We start from the raw sequence: 13,589 nt of genomic DNA, 5'->3' as shown, positions 1-13,589 counted from the left end.
TCCTTTTCTCCTTTTCTCCCTCCATCCTTCTGCCTCACCTTCTCCCCCACTCCGTTGCCCTCAGACTGGCTGCTCTCTTGCTGATTTGAGGCTCCAGAGGGCAGGAAGACCTGAGAAGGCGAAGAGGGTTCTGAGGGTCCCAGAGGACCTCCCTTCCGCTTCCCCGCCTCACGCTGTGCGGGCTTCGAAGCTCGGCCAGCGGCTGTCGGGGCTGCTGAGCCTCGGCTGCGGGTTCATGGACGCCCGGGGGGGCGCCCCGCCCCCACCTCCAGTCTGCTCCGGGTCTCCCTAGTAGCCTGAGCGTCCCTGTCACCATGCCACAATGGTGCTGATCTGGCTCCTGGTACTCAGTCTGCTCCATCCAAGCGGGCACGCGGCGTGGGCCCTGGGCCTGGCTCAGCCAGTCCCCCTCAGGGAGGCGGAGACCCTGGCCCCAGAGGGCCGGCTCCGTAGAGATGCCGGGGGCCGAGGTGGTGTCTATGAGCACCTGGGAGGAGCGCCGCGGCGCAGGAAACTCTACTGCGCCACCAAATACCACCTGCAGATCCCCCCCAGCGGCCGGGTCGGCGGCAGCCTGGAGCACAGCGTCTACAGTGAGTACCGCCCGGCAGCTGGGCCTTCAGGCTTCAGTGCCTGGGGGCCCAGGGACCGCCAGAAAGGGGGGGGGGGCTCTGAGTGGGGATTGCGACCAGGACAGGCGACAGAGGCAGGGACGGGGGTGGGGGCAGTTTAGGGGACATCCACGGGAATGGGACAGGAACGAGGACAGGGACCGGGACTGGACGGGAACGGAGTCAGGCTTAGTCAGCATCCAGGTGGGCTGCGCTGGCACATCCCTCTCTCCGGCCCAAGCAGAGTGGGTGGGGAAGGGCTTCCAGATTGTGACCACGCTCGGGGGGCTACGAGTTTCGTGGAGCTTCTGCTTCACATTAGACAAGAGTTCGTCACTGGTATTGCCATGTTCCTGCCCCTGTTATTCCCAATGCCAGCCGGATCGAGTAGTCTCAGGCTCTCCGCCTAGCTCAGCACTGTGCCCTGGTCAGGCTCTGTAGCTGCCCTTCCCTGCATTTCGGGGTCGGGGGCTTACCCCCCGGGAGGCAGAACAGGAGATAAATCTGTCTTCCTCCTCCCACTCTGGTGTTCGGCTTTTCCTCCCCCCGCCCCATTCCGGCTTTTCCCCCTCAGGGCACAAATTTCTCTCTCTCTCTCTCTCTCTCTCTCTCTCTCTCTCTCTCTCTCTCTCACACACACACACACACACACACACACACACACACACACACACGAAACACCACCCCGCCTCCTCCCTCTCCCATGTTCCCAGGCCTCGAGGTCCTGGGGAGCGCTTGCTCAGAAAGAGTATATGCTCTGTGCGCCCTTGGGGACTGGGTCGGTTGGACCTTGGAGTCTTAGGTCGGCCCTCGAGCTGCCTTTCCCAACACCACCCCAAGCCCATCAACCCACCCTAGGGGAGTCTCAGTTCAGAAACGGCTACCCTGCCTACATTCGAAATGGACTAGGGGTGGGGGTGGGGCTGGGAAGGGGGGAGATCAAGAAAGTGAGCGGCGGCCACATCGGACCCTCAGGCACAAGGCTCCTTCCTCACCTCTTTCCTGTCAGCTTTACTCAAACTCCTAACCAGACCCCACAGGGGTTTTTCTTACATTGCCCCAGTCCTGATGCCCAGGCCCTTCCGCCACCACATCACACTGCTCCCGCTGCGGGAGAGAATCGAGGGAGCTCTGCTGGGTACAATCCGTGTGTTGGGCAGCTTGAAAAAGGCTAGGAAAGGGATGGGACAAGGGTCAAGAAATTAGGAGTCTGGGCAGCCAGGAAGCCCAGCGGCCAGGAGCTGACCTCGCCATCCTGGCGGGCTCTCTGCGCTGCCAACGTGGGCGCTGGCCAGGGCGAGCTGAAGGCGCGGACGCCAAAGAGGCCCTCAAGTCTTGGACAGGAAGGGTGACGGCAGCTAAACTGCAGATTCCTACTCTTTGGGAAGGAGAAAGATTAGTTAGTTCCGAACTGCCCTGCAATACTTCTTGCCTTCTGAAACCTCGCTTTAGGACTGGAAACTGGATGTTTCTCTTCCCGGTTCCGGCACAGGGCCCGATATTCAGAAGGACAGGGCACAGGGGTGCAGGACTCCGATCCCAAAGGGAGGTACCCAGGGCAAAGAAGTGTACGCAGCAGGGAACGAGAAGGTGCAGGGGACGTGGTGTGCAGTGCAGGCGATCCCAGGGCACTGTAGCGTACAGAGCTCGGGAAGACGGAGATCCCGGACCCAGCAGCAACCTGCACTCTCCCTGTGAATTCACCAGCCTGTGAATTAGCCAGCCGGGGCGGGAGGCAGATGCGGAAGCTGCAGAGGTCTGGCTGAAGGCGGCGAAGGAAAACCGCGGTTTCCTAAAGGAAACCTCCAGCCACCAAAAGGCTTTTCTGAAGCATCATCCTTCAGAGTTCATTAAACTGGGTGATAGAAACCAGCTGTCACTACCCGTGTTATCCCCCGGCGCTCAGGAAATGAGGCTCTGATCAAGAATTTGTTTGGGGGTGGGGGGGGGATAAAAACATTCCCCACACATGTGTGTGCCTCCAGGTGCCAAAAGGACCCCCCCTTCTTTAACTAGCCCCTACACCCTGGGCTGAGCTCTGGACCTTAGCGTGGCAGAAGTGGGAGGGCCAGGGATCTGGAAGGTCTCCTGGCTTCTGGAGAAGTTTTTAGTTATTATCTCCAGTAAAGGGATGCTGATGATGGTGGTCGGCAGAGCTTCCAGGGGAGCCTGGGAAGATAACATCCTTTGCCCCCTGACCCCCTCATAGGGGTCATTCTGGTTTCCAACATGTTTGCTTCTCCTGCCAACCTCATCCCCAATTGCACAGAATTTCGGTAACCTGTAACCCTTTGGCTCCCCACCACTCCAACCCTGAACCAATCACTTGTCCCTGGTCCCAAGGGAAGGACTCTTTACCCCCTTGACCTCTGACCCTGGGACAGAGGGGCCAGTATGGCTAAGCCTTGCCTTTCATTGGATTCTGGCTCTCCCAAACATCCTGCCATAGCTTCCAGTTCAGATTCCCTTGGGGACCAAGCCACTTAGGGTTGAATCCCAGCCTCTAGGTGTAGTCTACCCCCTCCCACGTTCCCCTCTAGCAGACCTGAGGGAGGCCATTGTCCTAGAAAGGAGACCTTTGCTGCCAATCTCAGAGAGCCAAGAGCTCTCCTGTCTCTCAGGAAAGCATTACAGGGGATTTAGACGTTTTTCTTCTTTTTCTTTTTTCTTTTTAAATAGACACAAGGGATTAGGGGACTCTGGTTCAATGTCAGGGTTTGGCCTTGGGAAGCTTCTGGAGTCTCAATTAATCAGCCAGGAATGTTCATTGAGAGTAGGGTCCCAGCTTTAACCAGGTCCTCCTTTCTTTGTCCAAATGGCTCCTTGTTTTAGAGAGACCTTGGTAGGTGGCTTTTGTCCCTCAGGGGCTTCCAAGTCGTTTTAAAGAGAAGTTAGAGAGACTGTTGGTCAGCTGGGATGGCATGCATTTCAGCTCCTGGGTGGGCAGAGGGATGTCACTAATTCTCCAGGGCTTCATTCTACTCTGTTTCTTTTCCTAGGCATCCTAGAAATCACAGCAGTGGAGGTTGGAATTGTGGCCATAAAGGGGCTCTTTTCTGGTCGCTATCTAGCAATGAACAAACGGGGAAGACTTTATGCCTCGGTAAGCTTGGCTTCAATACCTCAATGTCTGGGTTTGCCTAGCCTAAAACCTAAGCAGTACCCACTAGCCTGATTACCTGCGTTGCTTATCCCATTTGCCAAAAGGTCCCAGAAGGCCAACAATGTAGAGGAGAGAGCCCTAAGACATGAGAAGAGGAGCTGGGGACAGAATCTGGCCCCTTCTCTAGACAAGTTACTTTCCCTATCTGGACCCAAGTTTTTTCATCTGTAAAAAGTGAAGTTGGGTTGAAGAATCTGAAGTGTCACTCCCCCAAAGTCTCTGAAGTAGTCCCCCCAACCTTGCAGTTACTGAATGTTCACAAAAGGAGATGGAACCCCGAGCATCTGTTTCACAAAAGGATGGGTACTGTGGAGCTGCTGCAAGGGGGAATTCTAAGGGGATTTGAACTCAAAAGACCTAGACTGGCTTTGCTTCTTAATATCAATCAATGAGCATTTAGTAAGTACTTACCACAGGTCATATGCTATGCTAAATGCTGGGGACCCAAAGAAAGAGGAGAAGAGGGCCTGCCTTCAAGGAGTTCTTGTTCTAATGGATCATATAGATGCCAAAGTGACTATGGACATACAAGACATAAGCAGAGTAGATGGGAGGTAATCTGAGAGGGAAGGGAGGGAGGGTGGGGAGCTAAAGAGAAGGGGAACCTGGAAAAGTCTTCTGTGGAAGGTGGGGTTTGAACTGAGTCTAGTAGGAAGTCAGGCACCCTAAAGAAAGCATTGGGGGGGCAGTGGAAAGTCCTGTAGACTGGAGATGGGGCCTCTTGTTGGAAGAAAACCAAGTAGACCAGTGTGAGTGGAAGGGAGTAAAATATAAGAAGATTGGAAAGGTTGAAAGGGGTCAGATGATGAAGGGCTTTAAATGACAAACAGAAGGAATTTATTTGATCCTGAGAGCAATAGGGAGCCTGGGGAGTTTATTGAGGAGGAGCATGTAACATGGGCTCAGGTCTAAGACCAGAGTCTTAGAAAAATCTTGGCAGCTTATCCTGAGGGGAAGATGGATCAGAGTGGAGAGAGTCGAGGCAGGGATCTAAATTAGAAGGTTTCTTCAGGTGAGGGTGCCAGGGTGGAGACTGTGTTAATTGAGAGAACTGGGAGGATATATTCAAGAGATGGTGTGAAGGTAGGAATGGAAATGTTTGGCAGCAGATTGGGTACACGGGATGCGTGAGAAGAGTCAAGGACCGAACCAAATAACAGAATTTCCCAGATTGGAAAAGACGTCCATCTAGTCTGACTCCTGCCCTGCCCCAGCCCCCTCCCAGCTCTGAAATTCATTTGACAAAAGATCTTTCTGCTGTTGCTTAAAGCCTGGCAAGGAGGATGAGTCTGCTTCTGGAGGCTGCCCACTTCACTCTAACCATTGGGAAGCTGTTCCTCACACCAAGCAATCAACCTTGATTCAATCCTACCATGGCAGTCATTGTGCCTGGTGCTGAGACATCAAGTCCACATTTTCCATGACAATTTCCAGTTGCTGTTCCTGGTTCTGCCCACTAGGATGAAGCAGAATGCTTTGTTTTGTTTTGTTTTCACCATGTAACAGTCTTCCACCAAATAGGAATCTTGGGAAAGTTGCCTCCATAACTAGGCCTCAGTTTCCTGATCTGGTGTCTGGATTGAGCACCAGGTGTTCTGATTCTATGACCTCAGGTAAAGGATGACTTTTCTTGAACCAAAGCTCACTCTAATATTATTGTTTATAACTCCAAGGAGCCTCACAAGAAATTTAGTCCAAACCTCTTCAATTTTACAGATGAGGAAACTGAGACTTAGAGAAGGAAGTAACTTACTCAAGGCAACTGAAACTCAAAGCCAGGTCCTCTGACTTCCAATCTCTGACCTCCATGCCCCCCTCCAAACACACACACAAAGCTTCCCAGTGGAACTGAGGTTACAATATCTCTTACTTTGTGTCATTTCATAGTATGCCCCTGGCAACTGTGAGTTAGACTAGAGTCAGGCCCCAGCATCCAGCACTGTCCTCCAAACACAGTTCAGTTTGGTTGTTTCAGTTGTGACCCCTGTTTTCCTGACAAAGATACTGATTTGTCACTTTCTTCTCCAGCTCATTTGACAGATGAGGAAAGTGATTCAAACAGGGTTAAATGACTTGCCCAGGGTCACACAACTGGTAGGGTTTAAGACTGGATCTGAAATCAGGACCTCTTGACTCCAGGTCCTGCACTCTACTCACTGCACCACCAACTGCCCTTCACACTCTAAGGCACTAAGTAGGCACTTTATGAATATTTGTTAGCACTGCAGTCCCTATCTAGCTGTCCCAAGGAAATGGGGTTTTGGAGAGGAAGAGGCAAAAACTTTTGGCTTTGTGGGAGAGGGATGAAGGATAGGTAGAACTTGGGGGGACCAGAGGAGGGCTGCCCTTTAAGAGCCTGTTACAGACCAAGCTGTGCCCATTGGTGGTAAAGACAAAATAAAAACACCAATTGGCCTAGCCCTCAAGATGGATCTCCACTAGTCCACACTGGCATTGGCTCCATCGTATTAGCAGAGATCATGGCCATCCTGCCCCCACTCCCCTGTGATGAACAAGCCCTCAGGACCCTCCTGGCCAGCCCCTACTATCGTCTCCTCCATAAGAAAAGAAAGGGGGGAAACTGAACTCCATAGTAAAATATGCATATAACTGCAGGACATTTGCGACCCCCAACTCCAGCAGCATTGATCTAGCCAGGAGCTGAATCCTTAAGCAATGAGAGTTTTGAACTAGATCCAGACTAGAGGATAAGGTCAAGTTTTCTCTTTCTACTTTTGGTCTGTGCTTTCCCAGTGCTGTCTTCTGGGCTCCGGTGAGTGTAGAGTGCCGGTGAAGCATGGATTTTAAAAATCCGACAGAAATAAAAACACACATCCTCTTCTCTCTCAGAAACATTCACCTCATACACGTGTAGGCACACACATTCAGGACACACACCTATTCCCATACTACATTCACTGGCACACAATCACTGATCGATTCACACGTGCATTCACACACAGACATACTTGTTCACACAATTCACACACATATATCCACACACTGGAACTTGCATACGCATGCTCTTTCACACACACACTCAAACACACAGTCACTAACAGAATCACACACAGACACACACAGACATATTTATTCATACAAGTCACACACATACCTGTATTCACATGCTGGAACTTATATATATATATATATATACACACACACACATATGCTCTCACACATATACATACTTACACTAATAAATGTATTCATTTATACACAGACACATATACAGATACTCATTCACATACATCCATACACTATCTCACATATTCACACACATACATACTCACAATCATTCATTAACACTCATTTGCACACATGCTCACACACATTGGCACACTCATTCACATACACACACTTTTACACACTCAAACTCACACATACACTCCCATACCCACACACAAGCCCCAAACTCTCCTTCCTGATGGCTTTTCGCCAACCTTGAGTCTCTAGGTTTAAGAATTGAGTGAGGTAGCTGGAAGGTGCCCAGCCTGTCTTGTGCCAGCAGGTCCCGAAGACAGCATCCTTCCAAGGTGCTCCCCGACCCAACAAAGCTCCTTATAGCACATTGTGAATGTCCCCTCCCAGACCAGTGCCAAATGCAAATGATCCAGGGCAGGGCCTGCTTGGCCTGCTGCCTTCCCTGTGCCTCACCTTCTTGGGCTCCAAATGCTCACCTGCAAACCTCGTCCACAGCCCACCACGTTTCTCTTCTTTCCTTGAGAAAGAAAAGAAATAAAATCAGGAGAGGTCATTAGGAGGCTCATTGCAGAAGGGCCAACTTAGTTTAAGGATTCCGGGGAGAGAACCAGCTAGACTGTCCACTTGTGTTCTCTGGGATCAAAGTGACACTTTGATAGAGGTGACTCAGGCCTAGTCCGCCCCAATATAGAGCAGAGCCAGGATGTCCTCATGCAATGGAAGCAGAGGTGAGGGGGCCAGGCCTCTGGGCGCAGCCTCTCAGTGACTTCCAGAGATGGCCTTGGTCTGTCTTCTCTGTGGAATGCCCTTTCACCTTTTCAAGGAGGGCTCTGTACCCCTGGTCTCAGCTCTTCCGCAGAGAAACCCTGACACATAAACAGGGCCTTTATTACCCATCTTATATGACAAGGTAAGAAACTGAGGTGCGGAGAGGTAAAGGGATTGATGTGTCTGCACCTGCATAGCCAGAGACCCATCCCCTGCCCCCAGTTCTTCTGACTCCTGGGTCAGTACTCTCAGTAGTATGCCATGCTGGCTCCCAATTACTAGTTACATGACCTTGGACCAATCACTCCCACTTATGGGCCTCACTTTCCTCCCTTCTAAGGAAAGAATTAGAGTTCTGCTATCAGCTACCTCCCCGATGTACTGTAGAAATCAAACAGGATTGTACCCTGAAAGCTCTTGGTGATCTAAAGAGAAGCAGCCAGATTTGACTGTCTCTGATACAGTGATTTTTCCTCTTTTTAGTTCCCTGAGAAGGCTTCCTCTTTGGCCCCAGGATTCAGAGATGGAAGTGACCTCCAAACACAATCCCTTAGACACCCCCTTGGAGAAGTCAGTCCTCTTCCCTGGGGCTCTGAGCAGGACGTTGTCTGTGGGAGCCAATGTCTGTCAGAACCCTCACAAACCCTTGGCTACATCCTTGCAAAGGGCCATGTTTGTTTGTCCATCTTCAATCCCTCCCCCCCAAAGTCACCAATCAAGGAAAGTATGATGTCACAAAATCACCAGCAATCTCTAGACCAGAGCTGGAAGACATCTCAAAAATAATCTAGGGGCAGCTGAGTGGCGCAGTGAATAGAGAAACAGCCCTGGAGTCAGGAGGACCTGAGTTCAAATCCAGACTCAGACACTTAACACTTACTAGCCATGTGACCTTGGGCAAGTCACTTAACCCCAATTACCCTCCCCTCCCCCCTCCAAAAAAAAAACAATTAGGAAAAAAGATAATCTAGACCAACCTTTCCACTTTACAGATAAGGAAACGGAGGCAGGAATAGTAGGCATGATAGGTAAGACACAATAGATGTGTGATATAAACCCAAGTCTTTGGACTTCAAATGCAGTGCACCATGGGTAGACAGTGCTATTTTTCATCCTCGAAGCAGCTCGGAATGTGCCTACAAAGTCCTTTCCCTTCTCTCTGAGTTCTCAGATGTTCCACGGCCTGGCCTGTTCTTCCCCTCTCCCCACAGCTGCTGCTGCATTCTTTTCACTGATTGATTGGTTGATTGAATGACTCCTGCCTTTTCTTGAGTGATCTCTGCTTTGCATCGGAGCCCTGAGCGGTGGGCTCGGAGCCCCTGCCCACAGCTCAGCCTTTCCCCTTCCTGCCCCGCAGACCCTGATCGCCAGGATTTGTTTTGCAGGAGAATTACAATGCTGAGTGTGAGTTTGTGGAGCGGCTGCACGAGCTGGGCTACAACACGTACGCCTCCCGCCTGTACAGAACGGCGCCCAGCGGGGCTGGGGCCAGGCGCGGAGCCAGCGCTGAGAGACTCTGGTATGTCTCCATCAACGGCAAAGGCCGGCCCAGAAGGGGCTTTAAAACCCGCAGGACCCAGAAATCTTCTCTCTTCTTACCCCGAGTTCTGGATAGGAAAGACCACGAGATGGTCCGGCTCTTCCACACGAGCGTCCCGTGCAGGGAGAGCCTGCGGAAGCCAGCAGACAAGAGTGAGAGAGAGAGAAGGCCGGGACACCCGCTGCTTCCGGAAATGGGGAGGGAGGCAGCCCTGCCAGAGGCTCCCTCTGCGGGATGCTCCGATCCAATGGCAGCTTGAGCGGCCTCCTTGTCCACACGCCTGACTTCCAGTGCTTTTAGACTCATTCATGGCGGTTTACAAAATTCCACCCCCTCTGAGGCACATTCCACGGCGAACCTCCCTGATATCCATAAAAACTGCATTTCAGGGTTGGAACTTCTCATAAGGTATTTTTGACTTCATTTTCTTTCCCCCCCCCCCCCCCAGGTATCCTCATAAGGCCTTAACCATTCCCTTCTGTTTCCAGGGTGCAGGCCAAGGGATTCCCAACTGTTTGACAGTAGATATGGGAACAGTGGATAGGAAGGCCAGGGTGCAGTGGGGGTGTTTTGGGGGAGAGGATAGGGAACAGGTGTTAGTTGAAAAGGCTGTGTCTTTCTCTTGAATTTTATTTTGATAAGCCATCAAAGTCTACCATGGCTCTCACCTGAAGTCAAGGTAGCTAAGAGCTCTCAGCTCATGGGGGAAGGCTCCCCATTGGCTGGCTGTGGTCTCCAAGGTAGAGCCCAGCTCCATCTCCTCCCCCGCCCACTCCCTGCACACTCTCATCTTGTGCTCTCTTCATCCACATTTCCCCATCAGTCTTCCCTGAAGGCTGGAAGCCCTCCTCCTGTTCCTTTGACATCCTCACGGCACCAGGGTACTCCTCCCCAGACTATTGTTTCATTGTCAAGACATGAGCAGCCTGTCATTTCCTTTTCTGGTCCTGCACACCCTCCACCACATATTTTAGACCAGAAATAGATGAATCCCTTCCAACAGCAATACACCCAGGTAAATGGTTTGGGTATTCGGTATTTGTTTAATGAAATCATTAAAAAGACCTTAAAAGATTTTATCTGACTTCTTTCCTTCATCAGTTTTCATGGGACCTGGAAAAACACAGTGTTATTGTATTGACACCTCTCTATCTGTGACAATAAGGTTTTTCGTGTTTTCCTTTTACCCTTGGGTATGAGTCAGAATGGTATGGCTTCTCTGCTAACGGTTGTAATGTCCTCTGGGAAATTTGCTTTGTGTTCATCATGGAAAGTCATTTCTCTTGAACCTGGCAGCACTGTTTATTTGTTTGATTTTGGGGAGGCAGGAAAGAGGTTTGTTTGTTTTTTTTTTTTGCAAAACCCTGTTTAGTTTCTCTTAGTTAAACAAATAAAGGTGTGTGTGTGTGTGTGTGTGTGTAATTGCATGAATGTGTGTGAGTTCATGCTATGTATACACACAGAGGGGGGAGAATGAACCTCTCCATTCCATGTATCCCAAATATTCCACAACTTCAAAGTCTCCCGCCTGAGTTCAGGTATGGTATTAAAGGCCTGCAAGTCCCCATTTGCCTAATTCTTTCATTTGTTTATTCCTGCGTTCATCTACTAAAACCCGAGTGATCTCTTGGTCTGCAGAGGCCTGTATTCTCTAGCTCACAGGGAGCTCCCAGTTTAGCGACTTCTCCACCCAGTTCCCTGTCACATGCCATCATTGGGGAGCTCTGTTTTCTTTTTTCTTGGGGAGCTGTGATGAGATGACCAACCAAATAGGCAACATTTCTCCCTTTACTTGACTCGATTCAGGACCCATCTATAAGACAAATGCATGTTCCAATGGCTATTGGTTAGTGTTCACATTTATGCACACAAACGTCATGCCCTGATGCCTGTTGGCATAAGACCATAAGCAGAGCACTCTAGTTCTGTCTCTGTTAGCCAAGTTCATTGAGGATTTAAAAGCAGCCTGCACTTGCATTTGGCACGTCACCAAACTCTTCAAGCTTGCAAAGAGATGCTTTTTTCTACAGAGACAAATGAAGTGGCAGCGTGTTGTAGAGGAAGTATGTTGTACTGTTTGTGGGGGCAGAGGACCTGAACTCGTATTCAGCTTTTCTACTTACTAGCTGTGTGACCTGGGCTAAATAACCTCTCTGGACCTCAGCTCTTCATCTGGAAACTGAGCAAGTTTCCAGCTCTACACCTGTGTGACTTTATGATCACATGCCTGTGATTGCTCAGCTGGGTGAGACTGTGCCAATGCTGTACATTGAAATGACAAAGTGTTGGGTCAGTGTGGGATGATGTACAGAACAGACCCTGCAGGTGTCCCGTCTAAAATAGGAATGCTAATGCTTGCCAATGGCTTGGTCTGGGGATAGCTTAGCAGACATAATGATTTCTAGAAATGAGAGCTATTAGAAATATCAGTTGATTGAGACGCCATGTCATGCTTGAAATGATGCTGGATTTGGAGCTCAAAGTCTGGTTCAAATCCCAGCCCCACCTCATGCTACATGTATGACCTGGTTTACGTCACTGGACCTCTGTAAGCCTCAGTTTCCCCATCACATAAAATAAAGGGGTTGGACTAACTGGCCTCTGAAGTTGGTCCAGTTCTAAAACCATGATCCCCTCATTCAATAGGTTTATTCTTCTTGTTTAAAAAATGGGCCTTGACCAAGTGTGCTTCAGGCCTCCCATCTATTAATGAAAAGCCCTTCTGTTGGCCACAGGGGGTCACATTGTGGTTAATCAGATAAGAGGGAGAGGCTCAGTCAGTTACTATCTGGGAAAGATTTCAAGAGGCCAGAGGCCCCTTCGGACCCTGATTCCAGGATGACTCTGAGGTCAGGCTGCAGCCCCGCTCCCCGAAGGTCCTCAGGCCATGTTTATCCAACACAGATCCAGGCATCACAGCTGCTAACTCCCAAGGAAGGGTTTGAGACCCACCAAGTCATTCTCCTCACCCCTCCCCTTCCTGGACCCTTCCTCCATTCACTTCTTGCCCAAAAGCTTGTCTTTCATTTGTGTTTTCTTCAAAGCAAAGCAACTCAAGATCCGAGCTCAAACTCCAGCCTTCTTCCCATTGCTATTTTCTTAACCTAGACAGAAAAAATCAGGTGACTCTCCGGCTTCCAGCTGATGTTAGGAAGGAGTGGGATTGCTTTGGAAAGTATGCATATCAAAGCTATGAGATGCCAGGTTGTCCTTTGCCCAACCACAGCAATGTGGATCAGCCAGGCATCGAGTTTCAAGCTTGCCCCTGATTTACCAGGCCTCTGTGGCTTCTGGTGAGGACCTGGGGGCTACTGGAAGGCACTCTGTGGTTTCCTGTGAAATACCGGATTGGGGGATGCTTTGGAGACCTTGCGGTCTTCCTGACTGACACCCACATGCTCCTCTTGGACAGACTGGGTTTTTGTCCACCAGAAAACCAAGGCAACATCCCATTTGCCTGGAGGTCCTGGAAGGTCATTAGCCAATGGAATGCAGGAAGGCCAGAAACATAGACCCCAGCATTAAAGGAAAGGACACAGGGGAGGGAGATGGCTCAATTCATCCCAGGCTCCCTAGGGAAGGGGAAGCAGTTTTGGATCTCTGTGTGCCAACGACAGAAGGACAAGCCCAGAGGATATAGACCCTAAAGCATCCCTGCTGAAGTCTGAGCATCTGGATTGGCCTTTACGGGTCTGAAGGAACACCTTGTTTTGGTGATGGCCTAGACTTAAGAAAGTGATGGAGAAAATTTCAATAACGCATATTAACCTCAAAAGCGTGCTGTGTGTATATTTTTTTAGGGATGCTGTTCAACATTTACTGGCACACCATTGTTCACAGGGCTCTTGTGTGTGAGGCAAGTGAACCACAGACCTGGAAACAAGACTTGGAACTGTTAGACTCCTTGGCCACCATCTCACTATGGGACCCTGGATTCCTTTTTCATCACCTCTTTATGTCCTTTACATCTGCATAATAAAAACATTGGCCTTCCCAAAGAGATAGGCTTTTGTCCACCAGAAAACCAAAGCAACATCCCATTTGCCTGGAGGTCCTGGAATCTTAAAGGACTTTAAGAAAAAGAAAACATAAATTAAATGAAAAGATAATGGATTAGAAGGCACTAGTGTTAAGGGTCGAGTTTAAAAGAGGTTTTGGATGTCATTAGGGTTAGAAACATTATGAACACCTGCTTTCCCCCCCAAGAAGTCACTTCATTTTTATTTTGGATATATTTTGTATGGGAAGCAATGGGAGAGAGCTGGCCTCAAAGCCCAGCTTGGTTCAAATCCAGCCTGGGACA

General features: G+C 50.0%; 1 protein-coding gene across 1 annotated transcript; it reads left to right on the top strand.

Moving 5' to 3' along the window:
* Window positions 1-322: 322 nt before the first annotated feature.
* Window positions 323-9,545, top strand: FGF3 (fibroblast growth factor 3). Its single transcript, XM_069066128.1, has 3 exons — window positions 323-593; window positions 3,611-3,714; window positions 9,132-9,545. Exons 1-3 carry the CDS (start codon window positions 323-325, stop codon window positions 9,543-9,545), a joined length of 789 nt encoding a protein of 262 aa, XP_068922229.1.
* Window positions 9,546-13,589: the final 4,044 nt, after the last annotated feature.

Source organism: Petaurus breviceps, unplaced genomic scaffold, assembly GCF_028583685.1.
Source record: "Petaurus breviceps papuanus isolate PSGF00001 unplaced genomic scaffold, PetGlider_PUasm1.0 90721, whole genome shotgun sequence".
NCBI classification, from domain to species: Eukaryota; Metazoa; Chordata; class Mammalia; order Diprotodontia; family Petauridae; genus Petaurus; species Petaurus breviceps.
Note: the sequence above shows the minus strand (reverse complement) of the source record. Positions and strands in the feature narration are given on the sequence as shown.

Excerpts from the sequence above, each read along its gene's own strand:
- FGF3 (XM_069066128.1), top strand. The coding sequence starts at position 323 with ATGGTGCTGATCTGGCTCCTGGTACTCAGTCTGCTCCATCCAAGCGGG. Across the intron at positions 594-3,610 it reads CCTGGAGCACAGCGTCTACA|GCATCCTAGAAATCACAGCA; the intron begins GTGAGTACCGCC and ends TTCTTTTCCTAG. Across the intron at positions 3,715-9,131 it reads GGGGAAGACTTTATGCCTCG|GAGAATTACAATGCTGAGTG; the intron begins GTAAGCTTGGCT and ends TTTGTTTTGCAG.